Source organism: Octopus bimaculoides, chromosome 3 (genome assembly GCF_046866305.1).
Source record: "Octopus bimaculoides isolate indiv1 chromosome 3, ASM4686630v1, whole genome shotgun sequence".
NCBI lineage: Eukaryota > Metazoa > Mollusca > Cephalopoda > Octopoda > Octopodidae > Octopus > Octopus bimaculoides.
Window position 1 is genome coordinate 132031104 of NC_142930.1, and position 21545 is coordinate 132052648.

Genomic DNA, 21545 nt, shown 5'->3' on the forward strand with positions numbered 1-21545 from the left:
CATTTACAGATTCTCTAAGAATTTTAAAAGTATTTGTTCATTACTAATTAAAATATATATATATATATGTATATATATAAATGTTATATATTATTATTTATAATTATCATTATGTTGACCAAAACTTTGTTTGTGGTTTCTTAATGTAAACTTCTTTTACTTCAGAACTAATGAAAGAATATTCTCATCACTTCATCACTGCCACCACCGCTTTCACCACCACCGCCACCATTGTTATCATTACTATTTTATATCTGCTTTCCATACTGATATGAGTTAGACCGGTCATCACAGTCCAAATCAGTTCTTATTTGGAGTTACTGACCTCTTAGTTCCATATTTTCCATTCAGGTAAGAGGCATTCCTCTGACCTATCTAGGAGCAGTAACTCCCTGACTTGGACTGTGTCAACTGACCAACCCATGTTGTTTTCTTAATACTAGGCTTTGTTTCACATAATATGGGAGGAGTGCAGTCACTCGATCAACAACAGTGCTATACACTCTAGCTCTACCTTGCTGGACTGCCAGCCAGCCAGCATTCCCTCTCTCCTGGGATAGCTCTGTTGTCACCTAACACTTACTCTTGCCTTTATTGTGTTGTTCACTCCTAACTTTGTTCACCTAGCTATTGCCAATCACTGCCTTCCTCATCAAGCACCTGCTCTTTCCATGCTCCCACTCATTCTGGCTGTCTGATATTTTGCTCTCCCTCTCGCCCTCCTAAGTCACCTGAGCAAATACACACACCCTAGATTGAAGCACCCTCCACTCTTCCACTCCTATCACCTTCCACACACACACACACACACACACACACACACACACAATACCCATCTCTGGCCTTTCTGCTCTCATTACACCCTCTTCTATTCTCTCCTTGGTCAACATATTCTTCACTCTTACTGTGTTCAAGATACACCACTTCCTATGTTCCGACAATGGAACCTGCCATGCACCTCCTATAGGTGAATGATGAGCAAGGCTACCTCGCTAGGACTGATACCATAAAAGTGCATCCAGCACACAGTGTTAAATAATAGGTAAATGAGCAGAGGAAAATGTGAGGTTCTTTTAATGCTGTCTTGTGTTGGTATCATAAGTAAATGGACCCAGTACACTCTGTAAAGTGATTGGCAGTTGGAAATGTCCAACCATGGAAACCAAACTGAATGACATGTAAAAGAATCAATCAATGAGAAGCAGTGGCTCCCAATAAGGAATGTCATAGCCTGTCCAACCCATACCAGCATGGAAAGAGGATGTAAAATGATCATGATATTACTGGTCATAGGGATGAAAATTAAAATCAGTCTGTGGAAGTTAAAGCCAGAATCTAGAGAAAAGCTCAAAAATGAAATGCATTTAGTGGAGTAGTCTACCTTCTCAACCACTTCCAATACCTTAAATATGCAATTGTAGTTATGTTAATATTTGAAGTATTATCTAACTTAAAACTTGGAGATATATTTATGATTTTGTTGATTTTGTTTCTGTTTTAGATATTACAAAAATTTGAACGATGGCTATGGCCTGAAGCGACAAGATAAGTTTTATGCATTCCAAGCTAATGTTACCACACAGATCTTAGATACACCTTCATCAGAAAAGGATAGGAACCTTTTAGGCAGCTCTAAGAAAACAAAGCATTTTATCTTAAGATGTGTACCACTCCAGTCTGCTTATATTGGTAATTATTTCCCTTGTTTAATATCACTCTTCTCTTTTGTTACACATCACATTATAAGATATATATTTGTATTTATAGAGAAACCTTAATAAACTGAAAGATTGATTTCTTTTATCCTCAAAGCTGTTGACTAAAATGATTTCAAAATTAATTTATATATAACGATATGATAACTTCAAAGATCATTTTGAACATTCACATTTCTTAACTTTAAATGGGATTCCACATGGCACTCATGATAAATTTAGAAATAATCAGTTATTTTTTTAAATCTAATACTGACAGAGAAACTTAGAAGGTATGATTTAAAAACTGAAAATAACATTTTCTTTGCACTTTCTAATTGTGGTTGATATTTTTTTTTAAAAATGAATATTTAAAATGTTAATTGTATTTAAGTATCTAGTGGAATTAATTTCTTTACTATTGTTTTTTTTAATTTTATTTTTTTTATCTAGGATGTTCAATGCCCAAAAACTTCACTTTTTCAACCAGTCATAATCTCTATTGTAACCTTAACTTAATTAGTAACAGGTGAGTAAAAACAGCCTCTAATCTGTCACAATTTTTATCACCCTCATTATCATCGCATCACCACCAGTAGTGTTGTAAGATCTTTCTAGTGAACAGCATCATCATCATCATCATCGTTTAACGTCCGCTTTCCATGCTAGCATGGGTTGGACGATTTGACTGAGGACTGGTGAAACTGGATGGCAACACCAGGCTCCAATCTGATTGGCTAACGAAAATTTCTTTTGACATGACATAAAATTTATAGAAGGTAGCATGAACATCACTGTGTGGTTAAGGAGATTGTTTTTTAACTACATGGATTTGGGTTCAGTCTCACTAAGTGGCACTTTTAGCAAATATCTTCTACTAAAGCTCCAGGCTGACTATTACCTGGTGAGGGAATTTGGTTGATGGAAATTGAAAAATACCTAGGGTGTGTGTATATATGTGTCTGTGTATGCATGTGTCTGTCTGTATGTCCGAATGTTTACAATCTATGCTGAGCTACAGCTACAAACAGTGACACTGCAATTTGTCGCTTGGCCACCATGTGTAGTGTTTGTTGACATTTCCTTTCAATAGATCTTGACACTTCCAGTTTCCTGTGGAATAAAGAAATCCTTTTCTTCCAAAAGAAGTTAAGGATTGGTGACACTTGGTAATCCAGCTGGAAAGTCTAATGACAAATGCTTCTGATAAGACCCTATAGAAGGGTTGCCTGGAGGCTTTAATAACTCTCCCATGAATAGTGGGCAGTAAAAATGGATGGAATAAATGCAAATTTGATATTGATTTCAGTTTAGATATAAGTATTGTATCAGTAGCCTACCACTATTTAACCCTTTCATTACTGTATTTATTTTGAGATGCTCTGTTTCTTTCAATTACTTTAGATATAACAAAGAATTTAGTAAAATAACTTAGTTATCATTCTGCTAGTGTTAGGAACATAAATTGTGAGTAAGGTTTGGTGGAAGTTTATTATTCAAAATTTATGAAAAGAAGACATTTGTACTCAGAGCCAGTTTCAGCCAGGTTGTTAATGAAAGGGTTAATATAAATGTCCTCTATGTTGTGGTTTGGCCTGCTAGAAATAGCAGCCAGTTCTACATTAAATCATACCATACCATTTTCAAAAAAGAAAAGAGACATGAATAGTGAAGATAATGTGGTCTTAGATAGCCTATACCTTTAAAAATGACTGCTGTGGTTTTTTTTCCTATTTTTTTTTTTTAGCAATCCACTTAAATCAGTTTAAACTTAATACTTAATATGAGAAAAAATAACACATAACTTAAATCAAACAAAAGAGAAAAAAAACTATTCTTAACATTAGAAATTAACCAAATTCTGTCATCTCATAAATTATAAACAAAGCAGAATCTTTAATTATTTTCTTGTTTATTTCAGTGCAATTACTTTACTGGGTTTCCTGCCTCAGGATCTAATAGGCATGTCTATATTTGAACTCTATCATCCTGATGATTTGACATACTTACAGACTGTTTATCAAAAAGGTCAGTTTCCAGTCATCTGTGTGCTCAACTTCCTTCATTTCTCTTTTGTTAACTTGACTTTTTCATGCTATTCTATTATGTATTTCTGTAATATTTCAATTTTGGGGCAAATATGTTACCAGCTCTCAAGTTTTTATTTAAGCTATCTTAAGAAGTCAGGGCTGTGTGGCTAAGAAGCTTGCTTCCTAAACTTGTGGTTTTGGGTTTAGTCCCACTGTGCAGCACCTTGAGCAAGTGTCTTCTAGTACAGTCTTAGGTCAACCAATCCTTGTGATTGGATATGGTTGACCAAAACTGAAAGTAGTCCATCATGTATACGTGTGTGTGTATTTGTATGCATCCATGCCTAGACATTATGTGATGGTTGTAACTGAGTATTGTCATCATACAAGTAAGGTTTGCTTCCAGTTTTCTGTAAAAAGCATGTCTAGCTATGAGAAAATATCACCTCACTTGAAAGCGGATGAGGTTTGGCAACAGGAAGAGCATCCAGCCATAGAAAATCTACCTCGAAAAATTCTGTTTGAATTTGCTTCCAAATTACTTAGAATATGCGATTCCACAAATTTCTAATTGTATGCAGATAAGGACCACCAACAAAGGGTATATTTTGTTGGGACATTTTTTGTATACACTAAATAATCATATATGAATATCTCTGATACAAGCATTTGTTGTGTTATAGAAAATTTTGCTATAATTTTGAAATCTTGTAACTCAAAGCCATTGTCATTGATTGCCATGTTATATGATTGGAAAGTCTAGAGAAAAATATTCATCATTTAACATCGGTTTTCCATGCTGGCAAGGGTTGGATGGTTCAACAAAAATTGCCATGCCAGAGAACTGCACCAGATTCCAGTGCTTGCTTTGGCGTGGTTTCTGTAACTGGATGTCCTTCCTAACACCAATCACTTGCATGTTACAGTTCCACTTTACAGCAACATTCTTAAAATGTGAGAGGATGCCTGTCTATTGTGTGTGCATGCCTTAGCTTATGCGTTGAATGTCAACCTGTTGAAAGCAAAAACAATCTTTGTCGGTGCTCAAAGTGAAAAATAACTGAAAACATTGCTCATGAAGCTGTTCACTAAGACTTGTTTGTCTGAGTTCTGCCAGAGATATGACACTTTTGAATCATCATCATCATTTAACGTCCGTTGTCCATGCTGCGCTGGGTTGGACGGTTTGACCAAGACTAGTAAGCTGGACGGCTGCACCAGACTCCAGTCTGATTTGGCATGGTTTTTTTATGGCTCAATACCCTTCCTAATACCAACCACTTTGATAGTGTAATGGATGCTTTTACGTGCCACCAGCACGGGTGCCATTTGTGTGACATCAGTATTTGCCATGACATAATGCCAAAGGTCTCGGTCATTGCCTCTGTGAGGCCCAACACTTGAAAGGAACTCGGCCACTTTGCCTCTGTGAGGCCCAACACTCAAAAGGAACTCGGCCACTTTGCCTCTGTGAGGTCCAATGCTTGAAAGGAACTCATCCACTTTGCCTCAATGAGGCTCAACGTTAAACAAAGAATATAAACATGTTTCAGATTTATTAATTCTTCTTCACAAAATTCTCCACCAACTCATTTGTTTTCTGGGTAACATCGTATTCTGCTACATAAGTAATCTTTTTTGTTTCAGTTGTGTCAACCCAAGGGTTCCGTTTTAAGAGTGAGCCCTACCGTCTACGGACACGAAACCAAAGCTGGGTTTATGTTGAAACTGAATGGTCAGCTACTCTCAGTCAATGGACCAAAAGACTTGAAGATGTAAATGGCCAGCACACTGTAGTTAGGTAAATATGTTACAATCTTTTATTAAGTTTTGTTCTAATTTCTTGGAGATTAAGGATTTTATTGTATAGCTGTTTTTAACTTCTAATTTAAATGATGTAGATAAAACTTAGAATAAAGTTATCTTGTTTGTAACAATTTCTGGAGAGCTGTTAGTCTGATTTAACTCAAGTAATTGTTAAAGCCAAAGAAATTTATATTTAAGTTTTTTTTTTTTTGTTTTTGTTTTTTTGTTTTTTGTGTGAGGATTCATATTTTTTTAGCCATTTTATTTCTGCTTCTTTACTATAGAATAACATTTATTTTCTTTATAATTTAAGTTAATTATTTTTATGATATTTTACAAATTATTTTTTTTTAACCATAGTTCCTAAAAATCCACTTAGGACCATCATAGCACAGAGCACCATAGCTAGAATGATTTGTTTTGTCTTGCAAGCAAAGTTGTTATTCAGTGTATGTAATAAAAAAATATATATATATATGTCTGTATTACTTTCTTTACCACTAGAATCCCTGAAAATCCTAATGTTTTTGATGAGGATACAAACAACTCCTACTCAAAATTGTCTGAAGAAAGTCAAATTCAAGGACAGAAATTGCAACGGAAGATTCAAGAAATTCTATTACAACAGACAACTGAGAAGTCTTTCGTTGTTCCATCTACAAATAAACCACTTAGCAAACAAAAACCTGCTGTTGCAAAATCTTCACCTTCTCTTGTGGTGAATATATCTGCAACAAGTAAGTGAAGATTTTTTTTTTTCTCTCTACAATTTAACTTAAGCATATCAACAATGACTTCTTAATTTGTTCTGGTAGCTTCAAATGTGAATATGTTTATCGCTGTTGTCTTGATGATGAATGTATGTTCATAACACACTCTATTCATTAGTGCAGCTCCTCTGGACAAATTAGTTTAACTAGTTTTTGGCTTTTGTTCATATCTTCGCGAACAAATTATTTGTTGATGCATGTTGATATCTGCCAAATTGTCAAACATATTATTGTAGCAGTAATAATGATTATCAACCATTTGGTGTGACACCATCATGTCTGATGAACTATCTAATATCAACTAGCGTCTTATTTTCTTGACTGTTCTGTTATCAGCTTGAATTATTGCTTTGTCTCCAACATTATTATTATTGACTATAAGGCAGCAAGCTTGCAGAATTATTAGCTATTTGGATAAACTGCTTTGCAGCATTTCTCATGGCCCTTTACATGAATTCAAATTCTGCCATGGTTGATTCTGCCTTTCATTCTTTTAGTATCAATAAAATAAATACCAGTCAGCGGATAGGGGTCAATGTAATCAACTTGACCCCTCCCTTCAAAATTGCTGGCCCTTTATCAAAATTAGAGTTATAATTATTATTGAATGTAATCATGGTATCATTTGATTCAATAATTTAAACAAATATATGTAAATTGTTATAGAAAAACCTTCTTTATATTCTGTTATTTGAAGAATGGTAAAATAGAAACCACAAGTGATCGCAATGATTATGGAGTGAGTAGCAGATTTTTAGGTTTTTATTTATCGGTGAATGGCGTGCTCAGATTAAATACTTCATTTTAATCATGGAAAATATAAAGTAATTTAACTGATCTTTTTTATTGTTTTGTTTGTAAAATTTTAGAGACTAATCTTTTAGCTGTTTTTGTTAAGTAAACCTCTGTTAACTTCTTTCTCTGCTACTCTTGTGGTTATCTCTTGTAAGTCATCCCATTTTCTTATTAAAATTACAGCTAACCAGTTATTTCGTTTAAAAATTATCAAAAGTTTCAATCAACAGTTATTTTCATTTTTTTTTTTTTTTTTTTTTTTTCTAATTTTTAGAAACCTGCAGATCAGAAGTACAATCAAAAGAAGGTTTTATGACAGCAGGTAGTTTTGTTGATGATGTAATCTATTGTCCGGTAAGTTTAATCAGTTACTGTTGATTTATCTTTTTTTTTTCTTTAATTATTTGAATTCAGTTTAACATTCTTCCTTATTTTTTGCCCATCATCATCTTCATTTCACATCTGTTTTCCGTGCTAGCATTAGTTGGATGGTTTGACAGGAACTGGCAGCTGCAGAGTTGACTGCCCTTCCTAATGCCAACTACTTTACAGAATGTGCTGGGTGCTTTAACATGGCACCAGCATCCATGAGCCTGCAAGACTAGGATCTCTCAGCTGAGAGAGAGATATAGAGGACATATCTGTGTGCATGAACAGCCACAATTTTACTTAGCTTGATGTGTTTTCTCAAGCACAACAAACCACCAGACGTCTCAGTCCATATTCTCTCTTATACTCACCTTATATCTTGAGGGTATACTCTGATACCTATCACCAACACCATTGTCCCCTTTTCTTGCTATTTCCACCCACTTCTATATAATGTTGGCTTTACACCAGGTGCTAGGAGGTTAAACTATGATGACGGGACAGGCACAGGCCTCTTGCTATAGAGGAGATACATGGCTAGCCAACATTATATAGGAGTGGGTGAAAATAGCAAGAAATCCCAAATAGCAACCCCAATCAGTCTAGGGACCTTTTCTTTGTCTTGCTAGTTACTTGGCAACCTCACTAGTGCTGGTGTCAGAGAAAAAGCACCCAGTACATTGTAAGGGGGTTGGCATTAGGAAGGGTATCCATATGTAGAAGCTATGCCAAAAGAGATATTGGAACTTGATGCAATCCTCCAACTTGCTTGATCCTGTCAAACTGTTCAACTCATGCCAGCAGGGAAGATAAACGTTAAATGATGATGATGATGACTTGTACTCAAAATACAAGTTATATATATTTAGGCTCTATCTTGATTTCATATTAACATTATTAAGGATTGCGGTTTTTTTTAATAAATAAAATGAAATTATGTTTCCTTTTAATATTCTCTGTTAATTACCAATAATCTGTCATTTAATTAAAATGCTATTGTCCTGTCTAGACTAACATATAAGTTGACTTAAATGTAGCTCAGTATTTGCTTAAACAAAAAAACAATCTGCTCTTCATTATATTGCATTTAATTCTTGCAAATTTGTTGATCATTTGATAGATATTTCAATGTCAAAATTATTATTTTATTATTAGAATGATGGCAATATTAGTCCAGCTGTATCACACTCCAGTTCTCCTCCATTACAATTTGACTCAGATACATCCGTTACATATGAACAGCTGAACTATTCCTACAACATTAGGCGGTAAGTGATTCTCTCTCTGCTCTTTACTAATATCCATATTTTAATCAAACTTATTAGCTGGCTATTATAATACATTCAACTTTGTTCAGCCATATTGACATATATTTAAAACCATTTGCATTTATTTTTTGCAGTTGCAGCTCTAGATTTTACATTAGAGTTTTTGTTTTTGTTGCACCATTAAATTTGTAAACAGTCATGTTTGTAGTGTCTTTTCTACAAATTATCAGATTTTTTTTTAATTTACTGTTCTTCCTTTGCCAAGTGTCTCCCACCATTGTCCATCCTTGTAAGTGGATTTGGTAGACAGAAACTGAAAGTAACCTGTTGTGTGTGTGTGATATGCATGCGTTTGTATGTACCTCCTTGTCTTGACATCACATAGTAGTTGTAAATGAGTGTTGCTGTCATACAGGCAGTGTCATTTATTTCCAATATTCTGTGAAAACATGTCTGGTCATGGGGAAATATTTCCTTGCTTGGAAACAGGTGAGTGTTGGCAAAAGGAAGGGCATCCGATCATGGAAAATCCATTCACCCAATGCAAGCATGCATGGAAAAGTGGGCATTAAAACAATAATGGTGTGTGTGTGTGTGTGTGTACCTGGTACTTATCAGTCTCTCTTACCAAGCCACTAAGTTACAGGGATATAAACATACCAAAACCAGTTGTCAAGTGGTGGTGGGGCACACACACATACATACACACACATACAGGTTCTTTTAGTTTCCATCTACCAAATCTACTCGCAGGGCTTTGGTTGACCCAAGGGTAGAGTAGAAGACACTTGTCCAAGGTGCCATGCAGTGGAATTGAACCAGGAACCATGTGTTTGGGAGGCAAACTTCTTATCATACAGCCGTTTCTGTGCCTATAATTCTTTAAATAATGTGAATGTTTTGTTGATGACTACATTATCATCATAATATAGTAATTAGAGCACTTTTCACTGTCAACACACATACATACACTAAAGAACCTTTTAAATTTGTTTTTTATTTATTGAAGTGTTAAAATTTTCATGACATCACTGTGACCTGGTCACTGACACAGTTCCACTGCAATTCTTTGTTTTAGCATGGCAGAACTGTGGCAGCAACCAACAAGGTTGCAGTTAGTGTGATGAAAATTTTAATACCTCGAAAGATAAATGAATTTAATAGTTTGTCTTTTTAGAATTGCTCTTCTGTGAGGCAGTTTCTTCACTTTCAAAACATGGTCTCAGATCGAGTGATTTGCCAGACAGGTACAGTTGTGAAACATCACAGCATACATTCATATAAACTATACAATGGCAGATCATTCACGGTGACATAACGTGACAATTTTTTTGGATATATTCTTTGAGTTTTTGAATGTGAAATAATATCTTAAAATTTGTAACTACTTGTATTACTATTATCAATTCTATTTTCCAGGTTTCTGCTGAGCCAGCCCAAAACATATCACTCTGATAATTCAGATAAAGAAGATTCAAAACAAGTAAAGTCAGAGAGTAAGTTTTGTTTTGAATTTAATACAAAAAAATATTTATTGGCTTTTTGTTTTTTTTACTTCAACTTTTGGTCCCTTTTCATCAGTATTTTGGAAATTAAAAAAATTTTTTTTTTAGTTAGTCAAGAGTGATGGGACAATGTGTCTGTGGTTTTTGCAGATCCTAATAAACTAGTGAGATAGATGCAGTTAAATTCCAGCCTGATGTGGGTTGAGAGATCATGCTTGAGATACATTGAACTCAACTAAAGGCATCCAAGTATTTTTTTATTATCTTATTATTTTTCTTGAGACCTAGAACTGGTCTCAAGAAAAATAAGATAATAACCCATATCCCAAAGCTTATAAGTGACTGACATCACAACATTTCTCTGAAGAGGATTCCAGTCTGTTGCAGGCCAGCAATTTTTCCAAGAGAAGGGATAAGTTGATTACATTAATTCCAGTACTTAACTCGTACTTTGTTTTATCAACTCCCAAGGGAATGAAAGCAAAGTTGAACTCAAAACATAACGAGTCAAAAAAAAAAAAGATGCCACTACACAATGTCCAGCATGCTAATAATTCTGTCAGCTTGCCATCTTACCCAAGTATTAGGCTTGTGATGTTTCTTTTCCCCCTTTTTTTATTATGGTTTGGTCTGTAAGGTTAAGGTATATGGTTTAGTGGTTAAGGTGGTGGGCTTGCAATTGTTAGTTTGTGAGCTCAATTTTCAGATTGGGTAGTGCAGTGTGGTCTTGATCAAGGCACTCCATTTAATCTTCTTCCTGTACATTCATCTGAAAATGAGTAGCAGTGGTCATTGCAAGTTACGTTTGTAATGCTCTGGTGTCCTGTTCAGGGAATGGGAGCATCTTGTATTCTCAGCTCAAGCATCTTGAAAATCTGGATAAGTTCCAGTCTCTTGAGGCAGGTTTGATCTGGAGGAAAGGCTCTAAGCCTGTGGCTTTCACTGTATCTCTCAGTTGGTATCCTCTTTGAGTGCCTGTAAGTTGAGTGCAAGACATCCTGTTTATTCTCAAACTTAATAAATTACATAACATTTGTTGGTATATAAAACATTTACTGGAGTATTTTACATTTTTTTTCTTTGTATTTTGCATTATTTCAGATTGCAGTGATTTCTGTGCCGATACAGATTTTGTTCCCGTAGATATACCTATTTTGAATCCACCAAGCTTTGGAAGCAGTACAAAAGTAAGTTGCTTTTTCCTTGTAATTTTTGTTTCCTTTTAGTTTTCTTCTTTCTACAAATATATATAATAATAATATTAGGGAATAAAATCCAAAACTTACAGGGGAAAATTCAATTTAGCAAAACTAAATCAAATTTCCCAATAAAAAATATATGTATATAATTTAGAGAAAAACCACTATTAAACAATTCAATAATGAAGAATGTAATTACATTCTTCATTATTGAATTGTTTAATAGTGATTTTTCTCTAAATTACATATATATATACACAACTGCAGCATGGAAGATGTTTGTAAACCATTTAAGAACACACAAAAACTGTTAGTTTCACATCAACATTTAAGTTGATTTGTGTCAAAATATCTTCATCATTTGAAACCATGACCTGTTCACTGACAAAACTTCATACTGCAATTATTTTTGTTTCAGCACACGATCTCAGATCAAGTCACTTGCTATGCAAGTACATCTCCGTAATATATATACATAGGCGCAGATGTAGCTTTGTGGTTAAGAAACTTGCTTTCCAACTATATATATATATAATTGTTGTCATTGTTTATATTGGCATGGGTTGGATGGTTCAGCTAGGGCTGGCAAATGAGAATATAGTGCCTGGCTTCGATGTTTGATGTGTGAGTGTGTATTCATGCATGTGTGTGTACTCTTGTTATGGTTGTCAATGAGCATACTTCCATACAAGTGTTGCTCCTTTCTAAAGTTTTCTATGGAAAACATGGCTGGACATGAGGAAATATTACCCTACTTGGAAACAGGTGAGGGTTGGCAACAGCAAGGGCATACGGCCACAGAAAGTTTGCCTCAGTAAATTCCGTTTGCCTCGTACAAACATGAAAAAGTGGATGTTAAATTGATGACAATGAGGAGGATACATAAATGCATGTATCCAATTTTGTATGTGTATATATATGGATGTATGCAGTCATTAGGATTATTTGAAATAGTACAGTAATTTAAATATCAAGCTACAAAGCAGTTTTATTTTAAAATAATCATTTTTTTTTTTAACTTCTAGGTACTTGTTTCTGACCAAGAACCCCGAGATGCAACCAGCCCACCTGCAGAGGATTATTTAGAAGATTTTAACATACATAAAGAACTTTCTATATCTACTGCACCACCTTCAGTTTCTTTAGATGGACAGAGTTTATATCAACCAGTCAGTTTAACGCCAGAAGTTTTGCGAATGCATACGCAATTACAGGAGCGCTTATATGTGCAACAAGCTACCAGTGATTCTAGTCTTTTTGAGTTGGATCGAGGACGAAGTTCAGACAATAGCAGTAACAGAAATACTACCCAACGTCCTAATCGGCACAAACTATCCAGCTCTGATCAAGAAGATTATCCACCTTCTAAAGTACCAAGATTAGACCAATCTCAAATGTACCCTACAAATATGCAACAAGCTCAAATGACAAATCAGCAACTAAGTTCATCTCAAGTTTTCAACAAAACACCTCTTCATCATCAGTTCTACCGGCCCACTTATCCTGTGAATATGCCTTACTCAAAATATCCTTCCCAAGTCCAGTTTCCAAATGTACAAAATGCCTTCCAACAAAACTTTCAACAGGCTATTCCAGTGTTGCAGTATGATCCTGCAATGCATATGACATCTAATAATTCCACTCATAATGTCAGTTCAATGAACTACACTCAAAATACTACAACTGCTTCTATGCCAACTACATACTGGCCTTGTTATACACAAACAGGTAAAGATATTATTTTATGTCAACTACAACAATGTTTTGGGGTTGTTTTTATACTTTTTATTGAAAGAATACGTCATATTTAAAAACATCATTATCATAATTTTACATCCATTTTTCTATGCTGGCATGAGTTGGATGTTTCTTTATATTGCAAGTCAGTTTTTATTTGGAGTTACCAATCTCCTAGACAGGTTGAAAGCCCACATCTCACTCAGTCAGTTTTGGCAGAGTTTCAATGGTTGGATGGCCTTTTTAACACCAACCACTATACTAAGTATCTTGGCACATTTCATTGTGGCAGCAAAACTAAAGAAATTATCATTCTCTCAACAAAACTTAATAATCCATTCAACCCTACTTTGTATTGCTTGATTTGCCAGCCACTTTTCAGAGTGTATTGGGTACATTTTATCGTGGCACCAGCACACACGAGTTCACATTGTGACTCACAAAACTAAAGAGCTCCCACAGCTCTGAGAAGGAGAAATTAATATTTTTATTTTGCTAACTGCTGCTAAAAGAGCTCCTGGTGTGAAATATGGATTTTATAATAACGAGAATTTTTATAAAGTCTGTTTTAAGAACAAAATTACTGTCTATTTCTATAATGAACAAGAAAAGTTATGGGCTTGTTACTTTTTATTTAATTTAATTATAATGAGCTGATATTAAACTTTGAATGATTTTTATTGTTAGATTGATTGTATATATGCATTCAGATATATATTCTAGAAACAAGTATCAAAGACTGTGCTAAATCTGTTATGTCAGTTTAGTTCCCAGTTGAGATATTTCATGCATTATATCTACAATATCTGTGTTCATTCAGTAACTTAGTGAGATGACCTGTCCATAACATTCTGCGAAGATGAAACATCCAGTAGTGATCCAATGATCTATTAAGGGTTTTGGAACATTGTTACTGTTTGAAAAAGAATCATTTTCATTAGAAATTGTTCTTATTGTTAACCTCTCAACAGTGAAGTTGCAGTGACACTTTTCTACCAAGCAGAGCCCAGGAACAAATACACTAGTGCTAGTAATAGTAAGTTATGAACCCAGGAACAATTACACTGGTGATGGTAAGATTTGAACCTATGACTCTGATTGGTAACTCAACACTTTAATCTTGCAACCATTGCATCTCATAGATTACATTTTTAATTGTTCCTTGTCTTGATTCCAGCTTTCATTTAGTCCTTCCAGTATAATATGACTGAAAATGATGTTTTTAGTTGACTATTACCATATTTTAATGAGTATAACGAACCCATTTTTGTCAAAAATTAGGCTAAAAATATACGGGAGTTTTTTATATAGGGATAGTATTATAATCCCTTGCAAAACCTTTTTTCCTAATTTTAAGCCCCCAAAATTAAGGGGTTCCTTATACACGTTAAAATATGGTAGTTTATTCTTTAGAGATGAAAAGAAAAATTGTAACAGTTACATATTTCTTATTAACTGTCATTAGAATGTTCTGATAATCATACTTTATATAATTCTTTATAAAATATCACCAAACAAAATTATCATCAGTTTTCTGTTCACTTTTACATAGTAGCATGAGCAATTCTAATTTAGGATGGGTTCTGGTTCCAAGTTAGTTCTTATTCAGTTACTACCCTCCTAGACATGTCAGGGACCATTCCCCAATCCTATATTCCATTTGTGACACAGTTTCTATGGCTATATGCTTTCCTATTGCCAAACTATTGAGTGCTACATGGTGCATTTTATAGTGGCACCAGCCCTTCAGAGAAGTTACTTTGTCTCTGGCAAAACTGAACGAACCTTCCCTTCCCTCTGTTGTCTTATCCCAGCAGTTAAAGAGAAGAGGACCAAAGAAAGAGGCTGAAAGAGAAGAGAGTAATGGAAGTGAAATAAGAGTTACAGGATCAAGAGGTTTATAGAAGAGAGTGAAGCTATAGTGAGAGACAGCTGCATAAGGATTGTTGGTAATGTGATGGAATAGAAGCAGTATGTGCAGTATGATGGGCAAACAGTGATATGAGGGAGACAGGATGATAGAATTGGTGGGAGGATAGGAATGAAGACACTTAATGGTAAGAGTGGATGTGATGGATATCAGTAATGAGTGATAGGAGTGAGTGGAAAGAGTGAGATGGTAAGTAGAGCATTGAATATCTATGGATTCAATGCAATGCCATCCCTTGTTGCAAAGGCATTATGATAAGAGTGAGATAGTGACAGTGAGGAGGTAAGCGATATATAAAAGTGTTATGAAAAATTGGGGAGAGTAGTTACATGGAAACTTAATTTCAACAGAATGGTCAAGACAATCTCCAGTATAGATATCTTGCATTTCATTTTCCATTGCCACCACTAACTTCATTTTACACACATTTTTCTATATTTGCATAGGTTGGGTTGTGCCTCCCTTTTTCATAGGTTCCATCTATTTGAAACTCTGAACTAGACTCCTCGAGATGTGTCACATGCTTGTACCAGCTTAGTTTTTTTTATTTACAATCTACATACTTTATTGCCAATCTTTCTTTCAGTGCTTTAGTGTACACCATCACTCATGCTCAGTAACATTATACATACATGAATATTCATATTGTTTCTATTATGCAAAAGTGTCATCAGTCCAAAACGTTGCTTTTTCAGAAAATGAAAAAATAGCTTCACCGTTCCATAGCAAAACCATTGTACTACACTTTGACAATTTTTGATATCTTGGCATCAAAAGCAGCTGGAGATATAATAGCTTAACCAAAAGAACCAGCTATTGCAAGCAAAAATATTGCAAAAAATGCATTTGGCCAAATTTGGACATAAAACAGTTTAACATAATAGCAACAATATGAATTTAAATTTCTTCCCTAGCAATGTTTTATTCTTTTTAAAAATACTGTTTTTGAAAATACATCTTATTTAAATGTTTATTTAAGGTATGCCATTTGTAGCAACACAACTTGTTGGAAGATTCTATCAATCAGTCCCTGGTTTGTTCCATGCTTTCAATACTCCTGTTCCATATTCACATAATACTGCTAATCTGCCCAAAAGCAAATCTCAAGAAACCAAGATTACATCTAGTAGTGGTCCAAATACAAATAGAAAAGAGTTAATGATGACATCAAGGGTAAATATTTCCTTTTCTTTTTCTTAATTGATTTTATATTATTAGTTAATGTTAAATCATTTCCTTCTATTTGAATATTTGATTTGTAGCTCAGTTACAATGATCTCATTATTTCTGGTTGAGCTGTAAACAGTGAAGTTCACTGACATTTCTCGTCTACAAAATTGTCTGCTAGCTCTGCACTTTCGAATTGCATTGGAATAAAAATCTCTTACTTGAAAATAGGCATGGGTTAGTGATAAGTGCTTCTGACCATAAAAATCCTGCTTCAAAACTTACTCTCATTTTAGGCAAGCTAGCATGGGAAAACAAATATTAAATTAAAAAATTAATGGATAAATTGAGTTAAGTAAATTTCTATGATTGTGTTCTACTTAGAAGAATTCCATTTTTGTAACAATTGGGAATTGTTAGAGGTTCATCAGGGAATTAAGGTATTAAGTAATCTAGTCTAATCTCTTACTGAAAATTAGGTTGTGTTGGGGAGTATGCTCAAGAGTTAGAGTTGTGTATTGAACAGTCTGTATCAGTTAAAGTTGAATAAATTATTCAACAATTTTACTTACAACAATAGATATTGTACTATTGTTGAAAAAGTCGTTGCAAAGTTTTCACCTGTATTTTTGAATTAATTGTGAAAAATAGCAACAACCTGTATTGAACCTTTTATTTTTATTTTTCTTACTAGAATTTACAAGGAGCTCTAAGTAAACATAACCTCAAAATTTCTGAAAGCTCCTGTAGTACAACATCTCAAGAGGAAACTAGTTCATCCCTCATGTACCTCCTTGAAACTGGCAGCTGCAACACTAGTTCGCCTTGCCCAGATGTACGTTGACTATTTTTGTAATATTTCCTGCATTAAATAAAAGATATTCTATTTATTTCTAAAAATTATTTTAGGATATCTAGATAATTTTCAAATACAGACAGCTTGTGATTGCCAAACATCTTAACTTTCTGACATGACAAAGTAACATAGCAAAATTTTCAAAATTTCTTTTTTTCTGTTGTTAAGTGTTAAGATAAATATTGACTTGTTTTTTTCTTGGGTTTTTTTCCAGATTTTTAGTGATCCTGGAAGTGTAAGGAAAAATAAACGTTTACCTCGTGACCCATTTTGGCTGCAGAATACTAACTGGTCTACAAATATTCGAATGAAGTACGTTGTACCACATAAATCTTTGAAACATCTTTTAAAAGAAGACAATGAACGCTTGAACTCTTTGCGCCAATCAGAAGTTGTTCAAGAACAACTGAAAGATCTCAAAGTCACTATCAGTAGTAAAATACCAGTTATTGTAAGTTTCTTTTATTATTCCCACTGTATTTAATTAATAATTGCAATTTTAACGATCTCACTTATTCCACATATTATTGGAAATTAGCACAGAACTTTCTATTGAAGCTTTAATTACATTATTGAGTTAATGACAAATATTTTGTGTTCTTTAACTAAAAAAAAAAAGACAAAAACAATTCATTAGTTACTTCTCGGGTCTCATGGAGTTGTTTTGAGATTTTACTAGAACGTGTTGAACATATATCTATATATATATATTATATATACTTCTTTTCACTTCTTTATTCTAATAAAATGTTTCCTTGTTTCCTGCTTTTGATTATTATTATTATTATTTTCTAAAAAAAAATTTTTTTTTTTCAGAATGAAGAGGAAGACTTTTTAGTGTTCTTTGAAAATTCCACCCAATTAAATGAAGACAACAAGTCAGAAAAAGATCAGGAATGTGATGAGTCAGCAGCTGCTGGTTCTCCTCAATCTTCAAACTCAGCTAGTGCAGAAGAGGAAACTGAAATAATTGTCTTTCAAGCGAGAGAAGTAAAAGATGAGAACATACCAAATGAAAAGAGTGAGGAGAAAAGCAAGAAAATCTTTGCAGAGAGTGGTAAAGATAAAGAACAGCAGAACTCTGAAAAAACTGAATCCAGTGATAATGATGATGATAATTCTGAAAGTTCTTCAAAAAATTCAAGTTATCTCACTACAAGTGACCAACGAAGCAATGAGGAGGCTGGCAGTTCTTTGAAAGAGTCTGATGGTGCATCAAAAGAATCAGATTCGGGTTCTAAGGAATCTGACAATGGTAGCGGAGAAGAAAGTAAGCCTACTTTGATGGAGAAAGTTGATTATAATAGTTTCTCTGAATTATTTGTTCCATTATCACTCCGGGTACCAAAGAGGGAGTCTGATAATCGGCCCTCAAAACAGCCACATTGGCTCATGAAGGCAGATTTCAATGAAAATATTAAGATGGGCTACCATATTACGTCGAAAGAGCTGGACAGCATTCTAGAGTCAGATAACCGAAGAATGGTAAATCTGACACAATCAAGCATGGTACATGAACAATTGCAAACATTGTTGGGAGAAATTGAAGACTCTAACTCACTTGATGCTGAAACTACTGCTGCTACGTATGATTATAGTGAGAGTGAGAAATTAATGGACACTGTTCCTTCTACTCCCACCTCTACTACTGCCATCACTTCTTCTACCGCCTCAACTTCCACCACCTCTGCTACCACCACCTCTACTGTCATTACCTCAACTGCAACCACCTCAGCTGGCATCACTTCTACTACTTCAACTACAAATTGTTTAACAGAGAATCAAGAAATGGTGTGTTCCCCCTCAGAATCATTATCACCTGTTACTTTATCTCCTGAGCCAACTAAGACTGATGATGTAACAATGTCCCCAGAGGACCAAAATGACTTGAATGCTAATAGTTCTTCCACTGAGAATATAACCACTAACAAAGACAATAACTCTGAATCTCAAAGTGATGAGACTACAGATGTTCTCATGCCACTAGCTTCTTCGCCGTCGTCGTCTTCATCTTATTCATTTCTTTCACCATCCAATATTGTAAATTCACGAGTGTCATCATCATACCCTATACCCATGATAGTGAACTCTTCAGAAATGCCATCAGCAGATGATAAATTTGTTTCTCAGCTAGAACAAAAGGCAGCAAATAATTGCCAAAATGTAGACGTTTTTGATAAACTTTTCCTTTCGACAGTGACAGAGGAAGATGATTTTATATAAGATTTTCCTAATTCAGTTATGACCAGTCTCCATTGAAAATTATACAAGCACATGAAATCCATGGTCAAAGTGCTCATTATTTGTAAACAATTTCACCAGTCTGGCCTTTCCAAAAGAAGAAATTGAGGCTGATGATGCAGTTGTTCTCTTCCATCTTTCTTGAATTCAATCATGTTGTATTATTGATTTTATTTTTTGTAAACAGTGGTTTGCGTTCCATATATATCAATAGCATTTACTGGTGTAAATATGTTTGGTTTATGCTATTAATTAGACACGCTAAAAAAAAAAGAAATATTTTAAAATCATTATTATCACAAAAAGAAAAAAAAATATATCTGTCGTAGTTGTTATTTATTGAACATTTGAAAATATTTTATAACAACAACAATGATTCTGTTATAGTTGAACTGACAACAAAATGAAATGACATTGTTTCTCTTTAGTTTTATTCCATTTGTCTTTGTTATTATTATTTCTTTTTTGTTATTGTTTCCATCAGTAAGCTAAAAAAAAGAAACATACTGACTCAAAAAGAAAATATAAATATATGTTTAATATTTAATTTTCAGCTGTGTGATTCATTATCTGAAATATTTTATTGCTTACTATAATTGTCTGATAATGAATACAAGTAATTTGCAACTGTCTACTTTTTATTTGGACAAAATGTACACTACATGTGTTTGTGTGAGACTTAAGCTTGTTCTGTTGAGAATGTTTAACGAGGTTTCAGTTATGTGTCTATTACAGAACCAACCAGCAGGGAAAAATGGGCATTAATCCAACAATAGTCCTAAATGTTTTAATTTTTAAGAGTTAATCTGAGTTAACTTTTTAATAGGGATAACTCTTTACTCAGCTATGTTTAGTTTTCATCTTGTAGAACTTGAGAAACTCCTAAATTTCTTAAAGTCTCTATTGTGATTTCACTAACTATATCTATACAGACTCTTATTTATTGATTTTAATTTATTTAAAATAATTACATCTATTCTTTATCTTTGTAATTATTATAAATATGTAAATTTGAATTTATCATAAATCCATTAAACTTTATTATATATGTTATTAACTTATTGTAAGAACCGTATTGGCAGCTGGATCATAATGTCTAAACATTCCACACATTTGCTGGTATTTCATTGAAAAAAGTAAAAATTACTTTACTTATAGAAATTATATCAAACTTTCATTATTTATTGTCCATGTATTGTTCAACTTGTTTTGGTTGAGCATAACTCTTAAAGCTTTTAATTCGTTCAGAAATTTTATCTGTTTGAAGTGAAGCACTTCTGTTTGATAAACTGTTGAATTTTGTAAGATATTCAAGTAAGCACATGAAAAATCTTGTACTTTGGAATCTGTAAACTTCTATTAGGAGTTATTTAAATAATGTATCCTTATTACTTTCTTTCCTGCTTGTGATTACCAGTTTTATGTTACTAGGTTTCTAAGCTAGGTTATACATCTTGGCAATCACATTAATAGATGTGTTAGGTGTTAGTATTAAATCTTTGATAATTTCATGTTTGTTGACTACTTTTGAATCGACTTATGAAATGTCATAGAGACAGGAAACCTCAATTTGTGTTGTGTATTTAATAATTCAGCTCTCTTCAGTTTGACATCATTGTTCACTTCTCCATCTAAGAAGCATGGAATTGCTTGCTTCTATCACTACATACATATATATATGAAAGCTCTCCTTTCTTGCTGCTTGTTTGTATTCTTCATTTCTTCATAGAATAACATATTTATCAAGAATGAAAGGATTATCATTTTCATACAGTTACCATTTCTCATTATTTGTTACACGTTATGTATTCATCATGAAAATAATTTTACAATGGTATTGATTTACTTGTGATACTAAATATGTATATGTGTGTGTGTGTGTTTATATGTAGATGAGTACATGTGTATTTTTATTTTGCTCAAGCTAGTTTCTTGCTACTCTGAGTTTCACTTGTGAGTGTACAATGTTTTCAGGCAAATTATGACTTGTAACTTACCTGTAGACCCTGTGCACCTGCAGGAGAGTAGTAAGAGACTGACACAACCAAAATAAATTTCTCTACTATTGTATTCCAATAGTCTACACTAAATGGATATATATATATATATATATATATATATATATATATATGTAATGATGTAAGAGCTGTAAAGTATATAAACATATATATTTTGAAA

At 33.7% G+C, this 21545-nt stretch overlaps 1 protein-coding gene across 6 annotated transcripts in view; it reads left to right on the top strand.

Annotated features, from left to right (window-relative positions):
* Window positions 1-19890, top strand: part of LOC106875667 (uncharacterized) — a 92115-nt gene extending 72225 nt beyond the window's left edge. For all 6 annotated transcript variants that reach the window (XM_089349652.1, XM_089349649.1, XM_089349650.1 and 3 more), the window contains 14 exons: window positions 1502-1689; window positions 2148-2223; window positions 3616-3722; window positions 5372-5525; window positions 6035-6267; window positions 7370-7449; window positions 8620-8732; window positions 10152-10228; window positions 11339-11424; window positions 12462-13164; window positions 16083-16276; window positions 16965-17105; window positions 17341-17577; window positions 17943-19890. In XM_089349652.1, the coding sequence (XP_089205778.1) occupies window positions 1502-1689; window positions 2148-2223; window positions 3616-3722; window positions 5372-5525; window positions 6035-6267; window positions 7370-7449; window positions 8620-8732; window positions 10152-10228; window positions 11339-11424; window positions 12462-13164; window positions 16083-16276; window positions 16965-17105; window positions 17341-17577; window positions 17943-19349 (3796 nt within the window). In that variant the 3' untranslated portion in view covers window positions 19350-19890. The remainder of the gene's footprint in view (window positions 1-1501; window positions 1690-2147; window positions 2224-3615; window positions 3723-5371; window positions 5526-6034; window positions 6268-7369; window positions 7450-8619; window positions 8733-10151; window positions 10229-11338; window positions 11425-12461; window positions 13165-16082; window positions 16277-16964; window positions 17106-17340; window positions 17578-17942) is intronic.
* Window positions 19891-21545: the final 1655 nt, after the last annotated feature.